Raw genomic sequence first — 27647 nt, 5'->3', positions numbered from 1 at the left:
CACACACCCCTCACTGTATCACTCCCCCTAATAAATACACACACCCCGCACTGTATCACTCCCCTAATAAATACACACACCCCTCACTGTATCACTCCCCCGAATAAATACACACACCCCCCACTGTATCACTCCCCTAATAAATACACACATCCCTCACTGTATCACTCCCCCTAATAAATACACACACCCCTCACTGTATCACTCCCCTAATAAATACACACACGCCTCACTGTATCACTCCCCCTAATAAATACACACACCCCCTCACTGTATCACTCCCCCTAATAAATACACACACCCCCCACTGTATCACTCCCCCTAATAAATACACACACCCCTCACTGTATCACTCCCCTAATAAATACACACACCCCTCACTGTATCACTCCCCTAATAAATACACACACCCCTCACTGTATCACTCCCCCTAATAAATACACACACCCCTCACTGTATCACTCCCCCTAATAAATACACACACCCCTCACTGTATCACTCCCCTAATAAATACACACACCCCTCACTGTATCACTCCCCTAATAAATACACACACCCCTCACTGTATCACTCCCCCTAATAAATACACACACCCCTCACTGTATCACTCCCCCTAATAAATACACACACCCCTCACTGTATCACTCCCCTAATAAATACACACACCCCTCACTGTATCACTCCCCCTAATAAATACACACACCCCTCACTGTATCACTCCCCTAATAAATACACACACCCCTCACTGTATCACTCCCCTAATAAATACACACACCACTCACTGTATCACTCGCTAATAATTACACACACCCCTCACTGTATCACTCCCCCTAATAAATACACACACCCCTCACTGTATCACTCGCTATTAAATACACACACCCCTCACTGTATCACTCCCCTAATAAATACACACACCCCTCACTGTATCACTTCCCCTAATAAATACATACACCCCTCACTGTATCACTCCCCTAATAAATACACACACCCCACATTGTATCACTCCCCCTAAAAAATACACACACCCCTCACTGTATCACTCCCCTAATAAATACACACACCCCTCACTATATCACTCCCCTAATATATACACACACCCCTCACTGTATCACTCCCCTAATAAATACACACACCCCTCACTGTATCACTCCCCTAATACACACACCCCTCACTGTATTACTCCCCTCATAAATACACAAACCCCTCACTGTATCACTCCCCTAATAAATACACACACCCCTCACTGTATCACTCCCCCTAATAAATACACACACCCCTCAATGTATCACTCCCCTAATAAATACACACACCCCTCACTGTATCACTCCCCCTAATAAATACACACACCCCTCACTGTATCACTCCCCCTAATAAATACACACACCCCTCACTGCATCACTCCCCTAATAAATACACACACCCCTCAATGTATCACTCCCCTAATAAATACACACACCCCTCACTGTATCACTCCCCCTAATAAATACACACACGCCTCACTGTATCACTCCCCTAATAAATACACACACCCCTCACTGTATCACTCCCCCTAATAAATACACACACCCCTCACTGTATCACTCCCCTAATAAATACACACACCCCTCAATGTATCACTCCCCTAATGAATACACACACCCCTCACTGTATCACTCCCCCTAATAAATACACACACCCCTCACTGTATCACTCCCCTAATAAATACACACACCCCTCACTGTATCACTCGCTAATAATTACACACACCCCTCACTGTATCACTCCCCCTAATAAATACACACACCCCTCACTGTATCACTCGCTATTAAATACACACACCCCTCACTGTATCACTCCCCTAATAAATACACACACCCCTCACTGTATCACTTCCCCTAATAAACACATACACCCCTCACTGTATAACTCCCCTAATAAATACACACACCCCACATTGTAACACTCCCACTAAAATATACACACACCCCTCACTGTATCACTCCCCTAATAAATACACACACCCCTCACTATATCACTCCCCTAATATATACACACACCCCTCACTGTATCACTCCCCTAATAAATAAACACACCCCTCACTGTATCACTCCCCTAATACACACACCCCTCACTGTATTACTCCCCTCAGAAATACACACACCCCTCACTGTATCACTCCCCAAATAAATACACACACCCCTCACTGTATCACTCCCCCTAATAAATACACACACCCCTCACTGTATCACTCCCCTAATAAATACACACACCCCTCAATGTATCACTCCCCTAATAAATACACACAGCCCTCACTGTATCACTCCCCCTAATAAATACACACACCCCTCACTGTATCACTCCCCTAATAAATACACACACCCCTCACTGTATCACTCCCCCTAATAAATACACACACCCCTCACTGTATCACTCCCCTAATGAATACACACACCCCTCACTGTATCACTCCCCTAATAAATACACACACCCCTCAATGTATCACTCCCCTAATGAATACACACACCCCTCACTGAATCACTCCCCCTATTAAATACACACACCCCTCACTGTATCACTCCCCCTAATAAATACACACACCCCTCACTGTATCACTCCCCCTAATAAATACACACACCAACCACTGTATCACTCCCCGAATAAATACACACACCCCTCACTGTATCACTCCCCCTAATAAATACACACACCCTCCACTGTATCACTCCCCCTAATAAATACACACACCCCTCACTGTATCACTCCCCCTAATAAATACACACACCCCTCACTGTATCACTCCCCGAATAAATACGCACACCCCTCACTGTATCACTCCCCCTAATAAATACACACACCCCTCACTGTATCACTCCCCTAATGAATACACACACCCCTCACTGTATCACTCCCCCTAATAAATACACACACCCCTCACTGTATCACTCCCCTAATAAATACACACACCCCTCACTGTCTCACTCCCCTAATAAATACACACACCCCTCACTGTATCACTCGCTAATAATTACACACACCCCTCACTGTATCACTCCCCCTAATAAATACACACACCCCTCACTGTATCACTCGCTATTAAATACACACACCCCTCACTGTATCACTCCACTAATAAATACACACACCCCTCACTGTATCACTCGCTATTAAATACACACACCCCTCACTGTATCACTCCCCCTAATAAATACACACACCCCTCACTGTATCACTCGCTATTAAATACACACACCCCTCACTGTATCACTCCCCCTAATAAATACACACACCCCTCACTGTATCACTCCCCTAATAAATACACACACCCCTCACTGTATCACTTCCCCTAATAAATACATACACCCCTCACTGTATAACTCCCCTAATAAATACACACACCCCACATTGTAACACTCCCACTAAAATATACACACACCCCTCACTGTATCACTCCCCTAATAAATACACACACCCCTCACTATATCACTCCCCTAATATATACACACACCCCTCACTGTATCACTCCCCTAATAAATAAACACACCCCTCACTGTATCACTCCCCTAATACACACACCCCTCACTGTATTACTCCCCTCAGAAATACACACACCACTCACTGTATCACTCCCCAAATAAATACACACACCCCTCACTGTATCACTCCCCCTAATAAATACACACACCCCTCACTGTATCACTCCCCTAATAAATACACACACCCCTCAATGTATCACTCCCCTAATAAATACACACACCCCTCACTGTATCACTCCCCCTAATAAATACACACACCCCTCACTGTATCACTCCCCTAATAAATACACACACCCCTCACTGTATCACTCCCCCTAATAAATACACACACCCCTCACTGTATCACTCCCCTAATGAATACACACACCCCTCACTGTATCACTCCCCTAATAAATACACACACCCCTCAATGTATCACTCCCCTAATGAATACACACACCCCTCACTGAATCACTCCCCCTATTAAATACACACACCCCTCACTGTATCACTCCCCCTAATAAATACACACACCCCTCACTGTATCACTCCCCCTAATAAATACACACACCAACCACTGTATCACTCCCCGAAGAAATACACACACCCCTCACTGTATCACTCCCCCTAATAAATACACACACCCTCCACTGTATCACTCCCCCTAATAAATACACACAACCCTCACTGTATCACTCCCCCTAATAAATACACACACCCCTCACTGTATCACTCCCCGAATAAATACGCACACCCCTCACTGTATCACTCCCCCTAATAAATACACACACCCCTCACTGTATCACTCCCCTAATAAATACAAACACCCCTCACTATATCACTCCCCCTAATAAATATACACACCCCTCACTGTATCACTCGCTAATAAATACACACACCCCTCACTGTATCACTCCCCTAATAAATACACACACCCCTCACTGTATCACTCCCCTAATAAATACACACACCCCTCACTGTATCACTCCCCCTAATAAATACACACACCCCTCACTGTATCACTCCCCCGAATAAATACACACACCCCTCACTGTATCACTCCCCCTAATAAATACACACACCCCCCACTGTATCACTCCCCCTAATAAATACACACACCCCTCACTGTATCACTCCCCTAATAAATACACACACCCCTCACTGTATCACTCCCCGAATAAATACGCACACCCCTCACTGTATCACTCCCCCTAATAAATACACACACCCCTCACTGTATCACTCCCCCTAATAAATACACACACCCCTCACTGTATCACTTGCTAATAAATACACACACCCCTCACTGTATCACTCCCCTAATAAATACACACACCCCTCACTGTATCACTCCCCTAATAAATACACACACCCCTCACTGTATCACTCCCCTAATAAATACACACACCCCTCACTGTATCACTCCCCTAATAAATACACACACCCCTCACTGTATCACTCCCCCTAATAAATACATACACCCCTCACTGTATCACTCCCCTAATAAATACACACACCCCTCATTGTATCACTCCCCCTAATAAATACACACACCCCTCACTGTATCACTCCCCTAATAAATACACACACCCCTCACTGTATCACTCCCCTAATATATACACACACCCCTCACTGTATCACTCCCCTGATGAATACACACACCCCTCACTGTATCACACCCCTAATAAATACACACACCCCTCACTGTATCACTCCCCTAATACATACACACACCCCTCACTGTATCACTCCCCCTAATAAATACACACACCCCTCACTGTATCACTCCCCCTAATAAATACACACACCCCTCACTGTATCACTCCCCTAATAAATACACACACCCCTCACTGTATCACTCCTCCCTAATAAATACACACACCCCTCACTGTATCACTCCCCTAATAAATACACACACCCCTCACTGTATCACTCCACTAATAAATACACACACCCGTCACTGTATCACTCCCCCTAATAAATACACACACCCCTCACTGTATCAATCCCACTAATAAATACACACATCCCTCACTGTATCACTCCCCTAATAAATACACACACCCCTCACTGTATCACTCCCCCCGAATAAATACACACACCCCTCACTGTATCACACCCCTAATAAATACACACACCCCTCACTGTATCACTCCCCGAATAAATACACACACCCCTCACTGTATCACTCCCCCGAATAAATACACACACCCCCCACTGTATCACTCCCCCTAAAAAATACACACACCCCTCACTGTATAACTCCCCCTAATAAATACACACACCCCTTACTGTATCACTCCCCCTAATAAATACACTCACCCCTCACTGTATCACTCCCCTAAAAAATACACACACCCCTCACTGTATCACTCCCCTAATAAATACACACAGCCTCACTGTATCACTCCCCTAATAAATACACACACCCCTCACTGTATCACTCCCCCTAATAAATACACACACCCCTCACTGTATCACTCCCCCTAATAAATACACACACCCCTCACTGTATCACTCCCCTAATAAATACACACACCCCTCACTGTATCACTCCCCTAATTAATACACACACCCCTCACTGTATCACTCCCCTAATAAATACACACACCCCTCACTGTATCACTCCCCTAATAAATACACACACCCCTCACTGTATCACTCCCCTAATAAATACACACACCCCTCACTGTATCACTCCCCTAATAAATACACACACCCCTCACTGTATCACTCCCCCTAATAAATACATACACCCCTCACTGTATCACTCCCCTAATAAATACACACACCCCTCATTGTATCACTCCCCCTAATAAATACACACACCCCTCACTGTATCACTCCCCTAATAAATACACACACCCCTCACTGTATCACTCCCCTAATATATACACACACCCCTCACTGTATCACTCCCCTGATGAATACACACACCCCTCACTGTATCACACCCCTAATAAATACACACACCCCTCACTGTATCACTCCCCTAATAAATACACACACCCCTCACTGTATCACTCCCCCTAATAAATACACACACCCCTCACTGTATCACTCCCCCTAATAAATACACACACCCCTCACTGTATCACTCCCCTAATAAATACACACACCCCTCACTGTATCACTCCCCCCTAATAAATACACACACCCCTCACTGTATCACTCCCCTAATAAATACACACACCCCTCACTGTATCACTCCACTAATAAATACACACACCCGTCACTGTATCACTCCCCCTAATAAATACACACACCCCTCACTGTATCAATCCCACTAATAAATACACACACCCCTCACTGTATCACTCCCCTAATAAATACACACACCCCTCACTGTATCACTCCCCTAATAAATACACACACCCCTCACAGTATCACTCCCCTAATAAATACACACACCCCTCACTGTATCACTCCCCTAATAAATACACACACCCCTCACAGTATCACTCCCCTAATAAATACACACACCCCTCACTGTATCACTCCCCCTAATAAATACACACACCCCTCACTGTATCACTCCCCCTAATAAATACATACACCCCTCACTGTATCACTCCCCTAATAAATACACACACCCCTCACTGTATCACTCCCCCTAATAAATACATACACCCCTCACTGTATCACTCCCCTAATAAATACACACACCCCTCACTGTATCACTCCCCCCGAATAAATACACACACCCCTCACTGTATCACACCCCTAATAAATACACACACCCCTCACTGTATCACTCCCCGAATAAATACACACACCCCTCACTGTATCACTCCCCCGAATAAATACACACACCCCCCACTGTATCACTCCCCCTAAAAAATACACACACCCCTCACTGTATAACTCCCCCTAATAAATACACACACCCCTTACTGTATCACTCCCCCTAATAAATACACTCACCCCTCACTGTATCACTCCCCTAAAAAATACACACACCCCTCACTGTATCACTCCCCTAATAAATACACACAGCCTCACTGTATCACTCCCCTAATAAATACACACACCCCTCACTGTATCACTCCCCCTAATAAATACACACACCCCTCACTGTATCACTCCCCTAATAAATACACACACCCCTCACTGTATCACTCCCCTAATAAATACACACACCCCCCACTGTATCACACCCCCTAATAAATACACACACCCCTCACTGTATCACTCCCCTAATAAATACACACACCCCTCACTGTATCACTCTCCCTAATAAATACACACACCCCTCACTGTATCACTCCCCCTAATAAATACACACACCCCTCACTGTGTCACTCCCCCAATAAATACACACACCCCTCACTGTATCACACCCCTAATAAATACACACACCCCTCACTGTATCACTCCCCTAATAAATACACACACCCCTCACTGTATCACTCCCCTAATAAATACACACACCCCTCACTGTATCACTCCCCGAATAAATACACACACCCCTCACTGTATCACTCCCCCTAATAAATACACACACCCTCCACTGTATCACTCCCCCTAATAAATACACACACCCCTCACTGTATCACTCCCCCTAATAAATACACACACCCCTCACTGTATCACTCCCCGAATAAATACACACACCCCTCACTGTATCACTCCCCCTAATAAATACACACACCCCTCACTGTATCACTCCCCTAATGAATACACACACCCCTCACTGTATCACTCCCCCTAATAAATACACACACCCCTCACTGTATCACTCCCGTAATAAATACACACACCCCTCACTGTCTCACTCCCCTAATAAATACACACACCCCTCACTGTATCACTCGCTAATAATTACACACACCCCTCACTGTATCACTCCCCCTAATAAATACACACACCCCTCACTGTATCACTCCCCTAATAAATACACACACCCCTCACTGTATCACTCGCTATTAAATACACACACCCCTCACTGTATCACTCCCCTAATAAATACACACACCCCTCACTGTATCACTTCCCCTAATAAATACATACACCCCTCACTGTATAACTCCCCTAATAAATACACACACCCCACATTGTAACACTCCCACTAAAATATACACACACCCCTCACTGTATCACTCCCCTAATAAATACACACACCCCTCACTATATCACTCCCCTAATATATACACACACCCCTCACTGTATCACTCCCCTAATAAATAAACACACCCCTCACTGTATCACTCCCCTAATACACACACCCCTCACTGTATTACTCCCCTCAGAAATACACACACCCCTCACTGTATCACTCCCCAAATAAATACACACACCCCTCACTGTATCACTCCCCCTAATAAATACACACACCCCTCACTGTATCACTCCCCTAATAAATACACACACCCCTCAATGTATCACTCCCCTAATAAATACACACACCCCTCACTGTATCACTCCCCCTAATAAATACACACACCCCTCACTGTATCACTCCCCGAATAAATACACACACCCCTCACTGTATCACTCCCCCTAATAAATACACACACCCCTCACTGTATCACTCCCCTAATGAATACACACACCCCTCACTGTATCACTCCCCTAATAAATACACACACCCCTCAATGTATCACTCCCCTAATGAATACACACACCCCTCACTGAATCACTCCCCCTATTAAATACACACACCCCTCACTGTATCACTCCCCCTAATAAATACACACACCAACCACTGTATCACTCCCCGAATAAATACACACACCCCTCACTGTATCACTCCCCCTAATAAATACACACACCCTCCACTGTATCACTCCCCCTAATAAATACACACACCCCTCACTGTATCACTCCCCCTAATAAATACACACACCCCTCACTGTATCACTCCCCGAATAAATACGCACACCCCTCACTGTATCACTCCCCCTAATAAATACACACACCCCTCACTGTATCACTCCCCTAATAAATACAAACACCCCTCACTATATCACTCCCCCTAATAAATACACACACCCCTCACTGTATCACTCGCTAATAAATACACACACCCCTCACTGTATCACTCCCCTAATAAATACCCACACCCCTCACTGTATCACTCCCCCTAATATATACACACACCCCTCACTGTATCACTCCCCTAATAAATACACACACCCCTCACTGTATCACTCCCCCTAATAAATACACACACCCCTCACTGTATCACTCCCCTAATAAATACACACACCCCTCACTGTATCACTCCCCCTAATAAATACACACACCCCCCACTGTATCACTCCCCCTAATAAATACACACACCCCTCACTGTATCACTCCCCTAATAAATACACACACCCCTCACTGTATCACTCCCCGAATAAATACACACACCCCTCACTGTATCACTCCCCCTAATAAATACACACACCCCTCACTGTATCACTCCCCCTAATAAATACACACACCCCTCACTGTATCACTTGCTAATAAATACACACACCCCTCACTGTATCACTCCCCTAATAAATACACACACCCCTCACTGTATCACTCCCCCTAATAAATACATACACCCCTCACTGTATCACTCCCCTAATAAATACACACACCCCTCACTGTATCACTCCCCCTAATAAATACATACACCCCTCACTGTATCCCTCCCCTAATAAATACACACACCCCTCACTGTATCACTCCCCTAATAAATACACACACCCCTCACTGTATCACTCCCCCTAATAAATACACACACCGCTCACTGTATCACTCCCCCAAATAAATACACACACCCCTCACTGTATCACTCCCCTAATAAATACAGACACCCCTCACTGTATCACTCCCCCCTAATAAATACACACAGCCCTCACTGTATCACTCCCCTAATAAATACACACACCCCTCACTGTATCACTCCACTAATAAATACACACACCCGTCACTGTATCACTCCCCCTAATAAATACACACACCCCTCACTGTATCAATCCCACTAATAAATACACACACCCCTCACTGTATCACTCCCCTAATAAATACACACACCCCTCACTGTATCACTCCCCCCGAATAAATACACACACCCCTCACTGTATCACACCCCTAATAAATACACACACCCCTCACTGTATCACTCCCCGAATAAATACACACACCCCTCACTGTATCACTCCCCCTAATAAATACACACACCCCTCACTGTATCACTCCCCCGAATAAATACACACACCCCCCACTGTATCACTCCCCCTAATAAATACACACACCCCTCACTGTATCACTCCCCTAATAAATACACACACCCCTCACTGTATCACTCCCCCTAATAAATACACACACCCCTCACTGTATCACTCCCCTAATAAATACACACACCCCTCACTGTATCACTCCCCCTAAAAAATACACACACCCCTCACTGTATAACTCCCCCTAATAAATACACACACCCCTTACTGTATCACTCCCCCTAATAAATACACTCACCCCTCACTGTATCACTCCCCTAAAAAATACACACACCCCTCACTGTATCACTCCCCTAATAAATACACACAGCCTCACTGTATCACTCCCCTCATAAATACACACACCCCTCACTGTATCACTCCCCCTAATAAATACACACACCCCTCACTGTATCACTCCCCTAATAAATACACACACCCTTCACTGTATCACTCCCCTAATAAATACACACACCCCCCACTGTATCACACCCCCTAATAAATACACACACCCCTCACTGTATCACTCCCCCTAATAAATACACACACCCCTCACTGTGTCACTCCCCCAATAAATACACACACCCCTCACTGTATCACACCCCCAATAAATACACACACCCCTCACTGTATCACTCCCCTAATAAATACACACACCCCTCACTGTATCACTCCCCTAATAAATACACACACCCCTCACTGTATCACTCCCCCTAATAAATACCCACAACCCACACTGTATCACTCCCCAAATAAATACACACACCCCTCACTGTATCACTCCCCTAATAAATACACACACCCCTCACTGTATCACTCCCCTAATAAATACACACACCCCTCACTGTATCACTCCCTAATAAATACACACACCCCTCACTGTATCACTCCCCCTAATAAATACACACACCCCTCACTGTATCACTCCCCTAATAAATACACACACCCCTCACTGTATCACTCCCCCTAATAAATACACACACCCCTCACTGTATCACTCCCCCTAATAAATACACACACCCCTCACTGTATCACTCCCCTAATAAATACACACACCCCTCACTGTATCACTCCCCTAATAAATACACACACCCCTCACTGTATCACTCCCCCCTAATAAATACACACACCCCTCACTGTATCACACCCCTAATAAATACACACACCCCTCACTGTATCACTCCCCGAATAAATACACACACCCCTCACTGTATAACTCCCCCTAATAAATACACACACCCCTCACTGTATCACTCCCCCTAATAAATACACAGACCCCTCACTGTATCACTCCCCGAATAAATACACACACCAACCACTGTATCACTCCCCTAATAAATACACACACCCCTCACTGTATCACTCGCCTAATAAATACACACACCCCTCACTGTATCACTCCCCCTAATAAATACACACACCCCTCACTGTATCACTCCCCGAATAAATACACACACCCCTCACTGTATCACTCCCCCTAATAAATACACACACCCCTCACTGTATCACTCCCCGAATAAATACACACACCCCTCACTGTATAACTCCCCCTAATAAATACACACACCCCTCACTGTATCACTCCCCTAATAAATACACACACCCCTCACTGCATCACTCCCCTAATAAATACACACACCCCTCACTGTATCACTCCCCTAATAAATACACACACCCCTCACTGTATCACTCCCCTAAAAAATACACACACCCCTCACTGTATCACTCCCCTAAAAAATACACACACCCCTCACTGTATCACTCCCCTAATAAATACACACACCCCTCACTGTATCACTCCCCTAATAAATACACACAGCCTCACTGTATCACTCCCCTAATAAATACACACACCCCTCACTGTATCACTCCCCCTACTAAATACACACACCCCTCACTGTATCACTCCCCTAATAATTACACACACCCCTCACTGTATCACTCCCCCTAATAAATACACACACCCCTCACTGCATCACTCCCCTAATAATTACCCACACCCCTCACTGTATCACTCCCCTAATAAATACACACACCCCTCACTGTATCACTCCCCCTAATAAATACACACACCCCTCACTGTATCACTCCCCCTAATAAATACACACACCCCTCACTGTATCACTCCCCTAATAAATACACACACCCCTCACTGTATCACTCCCCCTAATAAATACACACACCCCTCACTGTATCACTCCCCCTAATAAATACACACACCCCTCACTGTATCACTCCCCGAATAAAAAAACACACCCCTCACTGTATCACTCCCCCTAATAAATACACACACCCCTCACTGTATCACTCTCCTAATAAATACACACACCCCTCACTGTATCACTCCCCTAATAAATACACACACCCCTCACTGTATCACTCCCCCTAATAAATACACACACCCCTCACTGTATCACTCCCCTAATAAATACACACACCCCTCACTGTATCACTCGCTAATAAATACACACACCCCTCACTGTATCACTCCCCTAATAAATACACACACCCCCCACTGTATCACTCCCCTAATAAATACACACACCCCTCACTGTATCACTCCCCCTAATAAATACACACACCCCTCACTGTATCACTCCCCTAATAAATACACACACCCCTCACTGTATCACTCGCTAATAAATACACACACCCCCCACTGTATAACTCCCCTAATAAATACACACACCCCCCCACTGTATCACTCCCCTAATAAATGCACACACTCCTCACTATATTACTCCCCTAATAAATACACACACCCCTCACTGTATCACTCCCCTAATAAATACACACACCCCTCACAGTATCACTCCCCTAATAAATACACACACCCCTCACTGTATCACTCCCCCTAATAAATACACACACCCCTCACTGTATCACTCCCCCTAATAAATACACACGCCCCTCACTGTATCACTCCCCGAATAAAAAAACACACCCCTCACTGTATCACTCCCCCTAATAAATACACACACCCCTCACTGTATCACTCCCCTAATAAATACACACAGCCTCACTGTATCACTCCCCTAATAAATACACACACCCCTCACTGTATCACTCCCCCTACTAAATACACACACCCCTCACTGTATCACTCCCCTAATAATTACACACACCCCTCACTGTATCACTCCCCCTAATAATTACACACACCCCTCACTGTATCACTCCCCCTAATAAATACACACACCCCTCACTGTATCACTCCCCCTAATAAATACACACACCCCTCACTGTATCACTCCCCTAATAAATACACACACCCCTCACTGCATCACTCCCCTAATAATTACCCACACCCCTCACTGTATCACTCCCCTAATAAATACACACACCCCTCACTGTATCACTCCCCCTAATAAATACACACACCCCTCACTGTATCACTCCCCCTAATAAATACACACACCCCTCACTGTATCACTCCCCGAATAAAAAAACACACCCCTCACTGTATCACTCGCTAATAAATACACACACCCCTCACTGTATCACTCCCCTAATAAATACACACACCCCCCACTGTATAACTCCCCTAATAAATACACACACCCCCCCACTGTATCACTCCCCTAATAAATGCACACACTCCTCACTATATTACTCCCCTAATAAATACACACACCCCTCACTGTATCACTCCCCTAATAAATACACACACCCCTCACTGTATCACTCCCCTAATAAATACACACACCCCTCACAGTATCACTCCCCTAATAAATACACACACCCCTCACTGTATCACTCCCCCTAATAAATACACACACCCCTCACTGTATCACTTCCCCTAATAAATACACACGCCCCTCACTGTATCACTCCCCGAATAAAAAAACACACCCCTCACTGTATCACTCCCCCTAATAAATACACACACCCCTCACTGTATCACTCCCCCTAATAAATACACACACCGCTCACTGTATCACTCCCCCTAATAAATACACACACCCCTCACTGTATCACTCCCCCTAATAAATACACACACCCCTCACTGTGTCACTCCCCGAATAAATACACACACCCCTCACTGTATCACTCCCCTCATAAATACACACACCCATCACTGTATCACTCCCCTAATAAATACACACACCCCTCACTGTATCACTCCCCCTAATAAATACACACACCCCTCACTGTATCACTCCCCCTAATAAATACACACACCCCTCACTGTATCACTCCCCCTAATAAATACACACACCCCTCACAGTATCACTCCCCTAATAAATACACACACCCCTCACTGTATCACTCCCCCTAATAAATACACACACCCCTCACTGTATCACTCCCCCTAATAAATACACACGCCCCTCACTGTATCACTCCCCGAATAAAAAAACACACCCCTCACTGTATCACTCCCCCTAATAAATACACACACCCCTCACTGTATCACTCCCCCTAATAAATACACACACCCCTCACTGTATCACTCCCCCTAATAAATACACACACCCCTCACTGTATCACTCCCCCTAATAAATACACACACCCCTCACTGTGTCACTCCCCGAATAAATACACACACCCCTCACTGTATCACTCCCCTCATAAATACACACACCCATCACTGTATCACTCCCCTAATAAATACACACACCCCTCACTGTATCACTCCCCCTAATAAATACACACACCCCTCACTGTATCACTCCCCTAATAAATACACACACCCCTCACTGTATCACTCCCCTAATAAACACACACACCCCTCACTGTATCACTCCCCTAATAAATACACACACCCCTCACTGTATCACTCCCCTAATAAATACACACACCCCTTACTGTATCACTCCCCCTAATAAATACACTCACCCCTCACTGTATCACTCCCCTAAAAAATACACACACCCCTCACTGTATCACTCCCCTAATAAATACACACAGCCTCACTGTATCACTCCCCTAATAAATACACACACCCCTCACTGTATCACTCCCCTAATAATTACACACACCCCTCACTGTATCACTCCCCCTAATAAATACACTCACCCCTCACTGTATCACTCCCCTAATAAATACACACACCCCTCACTGTATCACTCCCCCTAATAAATACACACACCCCTCACTGCATCACTCCCCTAATAAATACACACACCCCTCACTGTATCACTCCCCCCTAATAAATACACACACCCCCCACTGTATCACTCCCCCTAATAAATACACACACCCCTCACTGTATCACTCCCCCTAATAAATACACACACCCCTCACTGTATCACTCCCCTCACAAATACACACACCCCTCACTGTATCACTCCCCTAATAAATACACACAGCCTCACTGTATCACTCCCCTAATAAATACACACACCCCTCACTGTATCACTCCCCTAATAAATACACACACCCCTCACTGTATCACTCCCCCTAATACACACACCCCTCACTGTATCACTCCCCGAATAAATACACACCCCCCACTGTATCACTCCCCTAATAAATACACACACCCCTCACTGTATCACTCCCCCTAATAAATACACACACCCCTCACTGTATCACTCCCCTAATAAATACACACACCCCCACTGTATAACTCCCCTAATAAATACACACACCCCCCACTGTATCACTCCCCTAATAAATACACACACTCCTCACTATATTACTCCCCTAATAAATACACACACCCCTCACTGTATCACTCCCCTAATAAATACACACACCCCTCACTGTATCACTCCCCTAATAAATACACACACCCCTCACTGTATCACTCCCCTAATAAATACACACACCCCTCACTGTATCACTCCCCTAATAAAAAAACACACCCCTCACTGTATCACTCCCCCTAATAAATACACACACACCTCACTGTATTACTCCCCTAATAAATACACACACCCCTCACTGTATCACTCCCCTAATAAATACACACACACCTCACTGTATTACTCCCCTCATAAATACACACACCCCTCACTGTATCACTCCCCTAATAAATACACACACCCCTCACTGTATCACTCCCCCTAATAAATACACACACCCCTCACTGTATCACTCCCCTAATAAATACACACACCCCTCACTGTATCACTCCCCTGATAAATACACACACCCCCCACTGTATCACTCCCCTAATAAATACACACTCCTCACTATATTACTCCCCTAGTAAATACACACACCCCTCACTGTATCACTCCCCTCATAAAAAAACACACCCCTCACTGTATCACTCCCCTAATAAATACACACACCCCTCACTGTATCACTCCCCTCATAAATACACACAGCCCTCACTGTGTCACTCCCCTAATAAATACACACACCCCTCACTGTATCCCTCCCCTAATAAATACACACACCCCTCACTGTATCACTCCCCCTAATAAATACACACACCCCTCACTGTATCACTCCCCTAATAAATATACACACCCCTCACTGTATCACTCCCCTAATAAAGACACACACCCCTCACTGTATCACTCCCCTAATAAATACACACACCCCCCACTGTATCACTCCCCTAATAAATACACACACCCCCCACTGTATCACTCCCCTAATAAATACACACACCCCTCACTGTATCACTCCCCTAATAAATACACACACCCCTCACTGTATCACTCTCCTAATAAATACACACACCCCTCACTGTATCACTCCCCTAATAAATACATACACCCCTCACTGTATCACTCCCCTAATAAATACACACACCCCTCACTGTATCACTCCCCTAATAAATACACACACCCCTCACTGTATCACTCCCCCTAATAAATACACACACCCCTCACTGTATCACTCCCCTAATAAATACACACACCCCTCACTGTATCACTCCCCTGATAATTACACACACCCCCCACTGTATCACTCCCCTAATAAATACACACTCCTCACTATATTACTCCCCTAGTAAATACACACACCCCTCACTGTATCACTCCCCTCATAAAAAAACACACCCCTCACTGTATCACTCCCCTAATAAATACACACACCCCTCACTGTATCACTCCCCTCATAAATACACACAGCCCTCACTGTGTCACTCCCCTAATAAATACACACACCCCTCACTGTATCCCTCCCCTAATAAATACACACACCCCTCACTGTATCACTCCCCTAATAAATACACACACCCCTCACTGTATCACTCCCCTAATAAATACACACACCCTCACTGTATCACTCCCCTAATAAATACACACACCCCTCACTGTATCACTCTCCTAATAAATACACACACCCCTCACTGTATCACTCCCCTAATAAATACATACACCCCTCACTGTATCACTCCCCTAATAAATACACACACCCCTCACTGTATCACTCCCCTAATACATACACACACCCCTCACTGTAACACACTCCCCTATACCCCACAGCCCTCACTGTAACACACTCCCCTATACCCCACACCCCTCACTGTAACACACTCCCCTATACCCCACACCCCTCACTGTAACACTCTCCCCTATACCCCACACCCCTCACTGTAACACACTCCCCTATACCCCACACCCCTCACTGTAACACACTCCCCTATGCCCCACACCCCTCACTGTAACACTCTCCCCTATACCCCACACCCCTCACTGTAACACACTCCCCTATACCCCACACCCCTCACTGTAACACACTCCCCTATAGCCCACACCCCTCACTGTAACACACTCCCCTGTACCCCACACCCCTCACTGTAACACACTCCCCTGTACCCCACACCCCTCACTGGAACACTCTCCCCTGTACCCCACACCCCTGACTGGAACACTCTCCGTTATAACCCACATCAATCAGTGACGGGACTGTGTATGGGACGCTTTACTCTGTATCTAGCCTTCAGCAGTGTGTCGAGGGAGTTCGCCTGAGTGAGGCTGGAGTGGCGTGACATTTAGATGTGTACAGCGTCGGTGCGAGCAACTCAGTGTTTGGGAGAATAATTGGAGGTTGGCATCGTAAAGAAATATTTGAAATATTTACACTGGGACCACACGAAAGGCTTGTAATTTCAAAATGAGAAAAACACACACACACTCTCACACACACTCACACACACACTGACACACACTCACACACTCTCACTCACACACAAACACACACACACACAGACACACACACCCTCACAATCACACACACACACACACATACACACTGACACACACTCACACACACACACACAGACACACACACTGTCACACTCACAGACTCACACACACACACACACACACTCTCTCTCACACTCACAGACTCACTCACACACACAGACACACACACACACACATACCACTCTGTCTCTCACACACACACACACACACACACACACACACACACCCACACTCATCCACAGACACAGTCACCCACCCTCTCACACACACACACACACACACACACACACACACACACCCACACTCATCCACAGACACAGTCACCCACCCTCTCACACACACACACACACACACACACACACTCATCCACAGACACACACTCTCCCACCCTCTCATACACACACTCACATCTCTCTCACACACACACACACTCACACACACAGACAGAAGGGGATTGCTGCTGTTGTTCATTCAGACGGAGAAGAAGGGAGCACGAACCTGGCTGTGTGTGTGTTCGGCTCGAGAGGCCCGTGCTATCTCAGGCAGAGGGACCTTTGTGACCCCCCAGAGATGTCCCAGAGCTGGCCGGACCCCAGACCTCAGACCCCTCCCGTCTCCTCATGTGTTTCCGTGCTCCGTGAACATTCCCCACACAGGGAACGGTCAGGGACGCCCCACTGTACAGTGTCAAACTCCCTGCTCACGGCCATATTTCAACAGATCCAAACTGTCTCTCACACCTCCGCTCCGCCCCTCTCTCACTCAACCCTCCCCTTCTCTCTCTCTCCCTCCAACCCTGAACTGCTTCCCTTTCCATCTGCCCCCACTCCCTCGCGCTGTCCATCTCGCTCTCTCTGCATCCCCTCTTCTCTCTCTCTCCCTATATATCTCACTCTGCCCATCTCTCTCTCCTTCTCCCCATCTCCCACTCTGCCCATCTCTCTCTCTCCATCTCCCCCATCTCTCACTCTGCCCATCTCTGTCTCCGTCTCCCCCGTCTCTCACTCTGCCCATCTCTCTCTCTCCGTCTCCCCCATCTCTCACTCTGCCCATCTCTCTCTCTCCTTCTCCCCCACCTCTCACTCTGCCCATCTCTCTCTCTCCGTCTCCCCCATCTCTCACTCTGCCCATCTCTCTCTCCTTCTCGCCCATCTCTCACTCTGCCCATCTCTCTCTCTCCATCTCCCCCATCTCTCACTCTGCCCATCTCTCTCTCTCCGTCTCCCCCATCTCTCACTCTGCCCATCTCTCTCTCCTTCTCCTCCATCTCTCTCTCTGCCCATCTCTCTCTCTCCTTCTCCCCCATCTCTCACTCTGCCCATCTGTCTCTCTCCGTCTCCCCATCTCTCTCTCTGCCCATCTCTCTCTCTCCTTCTCCCCCATCACTCACTCTGCCCATCTGTCTCTCTCTGTCTCCCCCATCACTCACTCTGCCCATCTCTCTCTCCTTCTCGCCCATCTCTCACTCTGCCCATCTCTCTCTCTCCTTCTCGCCCATCTCTCACTCTGCCCATCTCTCACTCTCTCCGTCTCCCCCATTTCTCACTCTGCCCATCTCTCTCTCTCCTTCTCCCCCATCACTCACTCTGCCCATCTCTCTCTCTCCGTCTCCCCCATCACTCACTCTGCCCATCTGTCTCTCTCCGTCTCCCCCATCACTCACTCTGCCCATCTCTCTCTCCGTCTCCCCCATCACTCACTCTGCCCATCTCTCTCTCTCCGTCTCCCCCATCACTCACTCTGCCCATCTCTCTCTCTCCGTCTCCCCCATCACTCACTCTGCCCATCTCTCTCTCTCCGTCTCCCCCATCACTCACTCTGCCCATCTCTCTCTCTCCGTCTCCCCCATCTCTCACTCTGCCCATCTCTCTCTCTCCCATCACTCACTCTGCCCATCTCTCTCTATTACCCCCCACCTCTCACCCCCCATCTCCTTTCTCTCCCAACATCTCTCTCTTTCTCTCCCCCATTTCTCACTCTGCCCATCTTCCTACCCCTCTCCTTCCACCTCTCCATCTCGACTCTCGCCCCTCTCCTTCCACCTCTCCATCTCGACCCTACCCCCCTCCTTCCACCTCTCCATCTCGACCCTACCCCCCTCCTTCCACCTCTCCATCTCGCCCTACCCCCCCTCCTTCCACCTCTCCATCTCGACCCTACCCCTCTCCTTCCACCTCTCCATCTCGACCCTCGCCCTTCTCCATCCACCTCTCCATCTCGACCCTACCCCTCTCCTTCCACCTCTCCATCTCGACCCTCGCCCCCCCTCCTTCCACCTCTCCACCTCAACCCTCGCCCCTCTCCTCCACCTCTCCATCTCGACTCTCGCCCCTCTCCTTCCACCTCTCCATCTCGACCCTACCCCTCTCCTTCCACCTCTCCATCTCGACCCTCGCCCCCCCTCCTTCCACCTCTCCACCTCAACCCTCGCCCCCCTCCTTCCACCTCTCCATCTCGACCCTCCCCCATCTCCTTCCACCTCTCCATCTCGACCCTCACCTCTCTCCTTCCACCTCTCCATCTCGACCCTCCCCCCCTCTCCTCCACCTCTCCATCTCGACCCTCCCCCCTCTCCATCCACCTCTCCATCTCGACCCTCGCCCTTCTCCTTCCACTTCTCCATCTCGACCCTACCCCTCTCCTTCCACCTCTCCATCTCGACCCTACCCCCCCTCCTTCCACCTCTCCATCTCGACCCTACCCCCCTCCTTCCACCTCTCCATCTCGACCCTACCCCTCTCCTCCACCTCTCCATCTCGACCCTACCCCCTCTCCTCCACCTCTCCATCTCGACCCTCACCTCTCTCCTTCAACCTCTCCATCTCGACCCTCCTTCCACCTCTCCATCTCGACCCTACCCCTCTCCTCCACCTCTCCATCTTGACCCTCCCCCCTCTCCTTCCACCTCTCCGCCCCTCTTCTTGCCCCTCACACTATCCTCTCCCTTTCCCCATTTCCCCCACCTGACCCTCTTGCTCCCTCACCCTACACTCTCCTTCACCCCCAGCCCCTCACCCTTCCCTCTCCCTTCCCCCAGCCCCCTCACCCTACCCTCTCCCTTCCCCCAGCCCCCTCACCCTACCCTCTCCCTCCCCCCCAGCCCCCTCACCCTACCTTCTCCCTTCCCCACACCATACCCCAACACCCCACCTCACGTCTCTCTGGCCTCATTGGCCTTTCACCCCAGGGGCCGCTGTCATTGGTTGAGGTCACTTGGCACCCTCGTCACCGCATGCGCCCCCCCAGCCCATGCCCCTGCCCCTGCCCCCTCCGCCAATCCGAAACCCCCTCCCCCAGCCCGTGCCTCTCCCCCGCCCCCTCCTCCAATCCGAAACCCCATCCCACCCCACCCGTGCCCCTGCCCCCACCCACTCTGCCAATCCGAAACCCCCTCCCCCCGGCTCATGCCCCTCCCCCCGCACCCTCCGCCAATTCGAAGCCCCCTCCCCCCCACCACCCAACAAAGCAGCACCAACTCGACCCCCCCACACTCTCAGTCCACCCCCACCCACAGGTGGGACCTGGAGAGGGGTCCCACTCGACACTAGAGGGGTCACGACACCACACCCCCCCGATACTCCCAGCGACAGTGGTGGAGCCTCCCAGGGTATGGGGAGTTTGGGATGGGTGGAGGGAGGTTGGGGGTGGGTGGGGAGGTTGTGTGTGGGTGGGGGTACGTTGGGGATGGGTGGGGAAGGTTGTGTGTGGGTGTGGGTAGTTTGGGGTTGGGTGGGGAGGTTGGGGATAGGTGGGGGGAGGTTGGGGATGGATGGAGAGGTTGTGTGCAGTTGGGGCTAGATTGGGGATGGGTGTGGATCGGTTGGGGATGGGTGGGGAGGTTGTGTGTGGGTGGGGGTGGATTGGGCATGGGTGGGGATCAGTTGGGGATGGGTGGGGGTCGGTGGGAGATGGGTGGGTGTTGGTGGGGGTTGGGTGAAGATGTTGGGGATGGGTAGGGGTCGGTTGGGGATGGGTGGGGGTCGGTGGGGGTCGGTGGGGGATGGGTGGGGGTTGGGTGAAGATGTTGGGGATGGGTGGGGATTGGTTGGGGATGGGTGGGGGTCGGTGGGGGATGGGTGGAGGTTGGGTGAAGATGTTGCGGATGGGTGGGGATTGGTTGGGGATGGGTGGGGGTCGGTGGGAGATGGGTGGAGGTTGGGTGAAGATGTTGCGGATGGGTGGGGATTGGTTGGGGATGGGTGGGGGTCGGGTGGGGGTTGGGTGGGTGTTGGGTGAAGATGTTGGGGATGGGTAGGGGTCGGTTGGGGATGGGTGGGGGTCGGTGGGGGATGGGTGGAGGTTGGGTGAAGATGTTGCGGATGGGTGGGGATTGGTTGGGGATGGGTGGGGGTCGGTGGGGGATGGGTGGAGGTTGGGTGGGGATTGGTTGGGGATGGGTGGGGGTCGGGTGGGGGTTGGGTGCAGATGTTGGGGATGGGTGGGGTGGGGTGGGTCCGGGGGGTGGGGGGGGGGGGGGGAGCGGTGCTTTAAGACCTACCTTGACGACTGGGTGACCGCCTGCTGCTGCTTTCACTGCCCCCCGACTTCCCTCGGTCTCGTAGTGGGCCCGATGGTGGGTCCGTGGCTGCACCTCCATCTTCAGCTCCAGCTGCTCGTACTGACTCGGGAGGGGCCAGTCCAGGGGGGGCAACGCAGACGATCTGGGGCCGGGGGTGGGTGGGGGTGGGGGGGGGGGGGGGGGGGTGGTGCGGTGCAGAGAGAGACATCAGCCGCGTCGGTGAAAACCCCCACCACCCCCCCCCCCCCCCCTCAACCCACCAACTATCAACGTCCCGGGGGTCCCCACTGACCAGACACTGAGCACGGACCAGCCCCACGGGGGCGACAGGAGCCGGACGGAGGCTGGGAATCCCCACCCCCACCCCAGCAAAGTCCTGCCCCACCGTCGACCCACAGTCGGGCTACTCCCCACTTGCCCCTGGATGTTGGGGGGCAGCTCCGATGACACTCGAGTAGCCCCCTACTCTGCATCCCCCACCTCCAACCCACACAAACACCCGCTCCCTCCATCAATCAGGCACAGCCGCAGCAGTGTCTACTCATCTACAAGATGCCCTGCAGAGACTCAATGAGGCTCCTCAGGGCAGCACCTTCCAAAACCGCCACCCCCCCCCCCCACCCCCCCACTGCCCCTCTACCCTCTAGAAGGATAAAGCGGGGCGGGGGGGGGGAGCAGATACATGGGAACAGAAGCCCCCTGCGAGATCGCCCCTTCCACCCCCCGCCAACATGGAGTCACTCCCCAACCCCACGTGGAAATATATCGGGCCTTCAGTGTGGCCGAATCCCTGGATCTCCCCTTCCCTGAGGGGGACGTTGCGGGTCTACCCTAAAGCTGGGGGGGTGGGGTGGGGGAGACAAGAAGGCAGATCAACACCCCCCCCCAACCTCCACAAGGGGAGGGGCCAATGAGGGCCGAAGGGGGCAGGGCAACAAAATTCACAGGCCTTGCCGAGCGGGAGTGTCGCCCGCCAACGCTGACCCACCCCCAAATGCATCTCGAACCATTCCCTAAACCACGCGCGCCCCCCCAACCCAGCCTCCCCACCCGCCCCCCCCCCCTCCACCCACCAACAGCCCCCACCAACCACCTACCGGAAGACAGGGCTGTGTCCTGCGGTACGGGCCTTGGTCCAGACGAAGGGAGATGGGACGGTGAGGTACTCCATTGACCCCGCGTCCTTCTTGAGGGCCTGGAGCTGGGCGAGGGCCTCCGTCCCGGCATAGGGCGCCCCCCCGGGCTCTCCCTCGCCCTCGCCCTGGCGGAGCGGGGCGACCCTCTGAGCCTGGGAGGTGCGCCGGGCCTTGACGGGAACGGAGGCTCCCCTCTGGTAGGCCGAGGCGGGGGGCGGAGGGAGGAGGAGGTGGTGGAGGAGGAGGAGGGGCGAGGGAGGCCCCTCCCGGGAAGCGGGCGCCTCGTCATCGATGGCGGCCAAGCTGCCCCTGCGGGACGGGGAGGGCGATCGGCCGGGCGAGGGGTGCCCCCGCTGCTGGTAGTAAGGCTGCTCCTGGTGGTAGGAGTAGGCCTCAAAGCCTGAGTGCCGCCTCTTGCCGCAGGGAGAGGTGGGCCTCGACGGGGGCCCGGAGCCTGGGCCCCGCGGCGACAGTCGGAGGGGGTCATCGGCCAGCGGCGAGGGCGAGGACGGGCTGGGGGATGACGCTGAGCAAGACGAGGCTTCGTCCCCGGCCCAGCGGGACGGGGGGGGCGCCAGGGCCATGCGGTAGGCGGCCTCTCTCAGCTCGGGCTCCACGTCGTCGAACGGCGTCCACGAGGAGGGCGAGGATGAGGAGGAGAAAGGGGAGCCGGCCCCCGAGGGCCAGATCCCCGGAGACGAGCGGCAACTGCTCCCCGGGCTCGCGCTGAGCGAGCCTCCCCGGTAACCGAAGGGATCTGGGGGGAGGTAGGGTCGCTCGCGGGCCGCGGCCTCGACTAGGCCCCAGGCCTCCTCCCCGTCCTCGTCGGCCACCTCCGCCTCCTCCCCGCCGCCGTCCTCGCGGTCGCAGGCCCCGGGGGAGATGGAGGTGATCTGGATGCTGGGGCAGGCCAGGACCTTGCTGCCCCCCAGGTGGATCAGCCGGGCCGGCTGGCTCTCGTAGGTGTCGCCATCGGTGACGGGCCGGGGAGGGGGCGAGTGCATCCCGGCGCGGCCCGCAGGCCCGCGTCGCCGGGGGATGCCGATGGGCCGGTTCACCGCCAGGCACGGCCCCATGGGGTAGGCCGGGGCCTCGTCGAGGTCCAAATCTGCTGGAAGACGGGAGAGGAGACCGCCATCAGTTCGTTCCCCCAGCCCCTCCCCCCCGGACGGTGATTCACCGCGTCAACCCCGGTCGCTCGCGCACGTTTAGGCCCCACTGCGCACCCTGGGGGTGGGGGTTCAGGGGTCAAGGTGAGGCCTGCGCTTACTGGGGGTTCAGGGGTCAAGGCCAGGCCTGCGCATGCTGGGGGTTCAGGGGTCAAGGCCAGGCCTGCGCATGCTGGGGGTTCAGGGGTCAAGGTGAGGCCTGTGTTTACTGGGGGTTCAGGGGTCAAGGCCTGGCTCGCGCTCACTGGGGGTTCAGGGGTCAAGGCCAGGCCTGTGCATACTGGGGGTTCAGGGGTCAAGGTGAGGCCTGTGCATACTGGGGGTTCAGGGGTCAAGGCCTGACCCGCGCTCACTGTGGGTTCAGGGGTCAAGGTCAGGCCTGCGCTCACTGGGGGTTAGGGGTCAAGGCCTGACGCGCGCCCACTGGGGGGGTTAGGGGTCAAGTCCAGTCCCCCACTCAAGGTGGGGTCAGAGGTCAAGGCCAGGCCCGCACTTGCCTCTCCGGCACCGACCCCACCTCCAGTGGGAGTGGAGGGCTATCACACAGACGGGAGGTGGGGAATGGCCTGATGCAAGCGGGGTGCGGCTTCAGAGGGTGACGACACAGTGTGGGGGTGGGGTTCGGGGGGGAACAGAAGGCGTTGCCGTCTTCTGCTGTGACGGCCCATGCTGCCAAACAGCCCAGAGGCTGGTGGCGCGGTGGGTGGCGGGGGGGTGGGGGGGCGGCAGGTGTGCGGCGCGTGATTCCCAATAAAGCCGAGCAGCCCGGAGAACGTACACCCTACTCTACTGGTAATGTGTCCAGTGCCTCAGCCACCTCCCCCAACCCACCACCGCCAACCACCCCCATCCCAGCCGCCACCTCCCGGCAGCTCAACAATTGGGCGATGACCCAACTCCATTGCTGCGCTGCCCCCCGCAGCTGAACAGTCAGACGACACCCGCACCCCACCCCAGCCCATCAAACTGCCCCGCTACCCGATTCCTGCGAGCCTCATGCAGCTGAACAGCCAGGAGAGGACTACCGCCCGCTCGCTCTGCCCCCGACAGCCACAAGGCCCAGGGGATTCCCCAAACCAACTCCCAACCCCTCCCCAGTCACCGTCCTACTGCTGTGACGCCTTGCCCAGCCAAGCAGCCCCCAAGCAGGGGCGCACCCCTGCCCCCACCATGAACTGCCGTCCTGTTGCGACGCCTCCCGCAGCCAGACAGCCCAAGGAATGCTGCTCCACCCGCCCGAACCGAGCCTCCAGCAGCCTGGGGTCGGGCGTGCGTGCAAACTAAACCCCACTGCTGCGGCGCCCCTCGCTGCCGAAGAGCCCCTGGCGTCGGAGGGGTGCGACAGCGAGCCCGGGCACTGCCTCCGGTTGCCGAACAGCGACCCCCGACCCACCTCCCCCTCCAGCCCGGTGTGCCCCCTGTACGGAAGGGGAGGGCGCCCCCTGGCCGCGGTGGAGAGGGGGGCTGCAGTCGCCAACCTGAGACCACGGCCGAGGGGCGGGGTTCGCCGAGCTCCTCCCCGAAGGTGAGCCGGAAGTCGAGCTCGTCCTCGTCGTCGCGCGCGCTCGCCCTCATGCCCGCGCCCGGCCGCCACCAGGAGCCGTTGGTTGCCGGGGCGGGGGCGGGAAGGTCACGGCCAGTGGGAGTTGTACGAGGGGAGTCGTGGGGTGGGGGGGAACGGTTGAGGGACTGAACCCTCCCCGCCGCACCCGACCTCCGCCGCCTCCTGCTCCGCTCCCTCTCTCCCCAAACTCCTTAAGAAAAGTTGGAAAAGAGACTTTTCTCCCAGGGCTCCACCCCGCTAACCCCCGAAAACCCACCCAGACCTGGGCACGCCCACCCCTCCACGACGGACAATGGCACGGTCCACTCAGCTTCGGGCCGGCTCCGGCCGCCTCCTTTGCCATTGGCCGGGCCGCACGCCCGTCCTGCCGCGGCCGACCAATCCCCAGCGGCATCGCCGCGAGTAGCGCCCGCCCATCCGACTCAAGGGCTCGGTGCCAGTCAGGGGGGCGGGGCGTG

General features: G+C 51.7%; 1 protein-coding gene across 1 annotated transcript; it reads right to left on the bottom strand.

Annotated features, from left to right (window-relative positions):
- Positions 1–23299: 23299 nt before the first annotated feature.
- On the bottom strand, positions 23300–27347 carry LOC125450593 (nuclear factor of activated T-cells, cytoplasmic 4-like; the record flags this gene model as incomplete). The annotated part of the gene is made up of 3 exons (XM_048526596.2): positions 27104–27347; positions 24418–25567; positions 23300–23462 (listed from the first exon to the last, which is right to left on the bottom strand). Coding segments are annotated over exons 1-3 (1410 nt in total), but the record flags the coding sequence as incomplete, so codon positions are not given.
- Positions 27348–27647: the final 300 nt, after the last annotated feature.

The sequence above is a fragment of the Stegostoma tigrinum genome, unplaced genomic scaffold (assembly GCF_030684315.1).
Source record: "Stegostoma tigrinum isolate sSteTig4 unplaced genomic scaffold, sSteTig4.hap1 scaffold_545, whole genome shotgun sequence".
NCBI classification, from domain to species: Eukaryota; Metazoa; Chordata; class Chondrichthyes; order Orectolobiformes; family Stegostomatidae; genus Stegostoma; species Stegostoma tigrinum.
The sequence above is the reverse complement of the archived record's forward strand: the minus strand, read 5'-3'. Positions and strand labels throughout refer to the sequence as shown.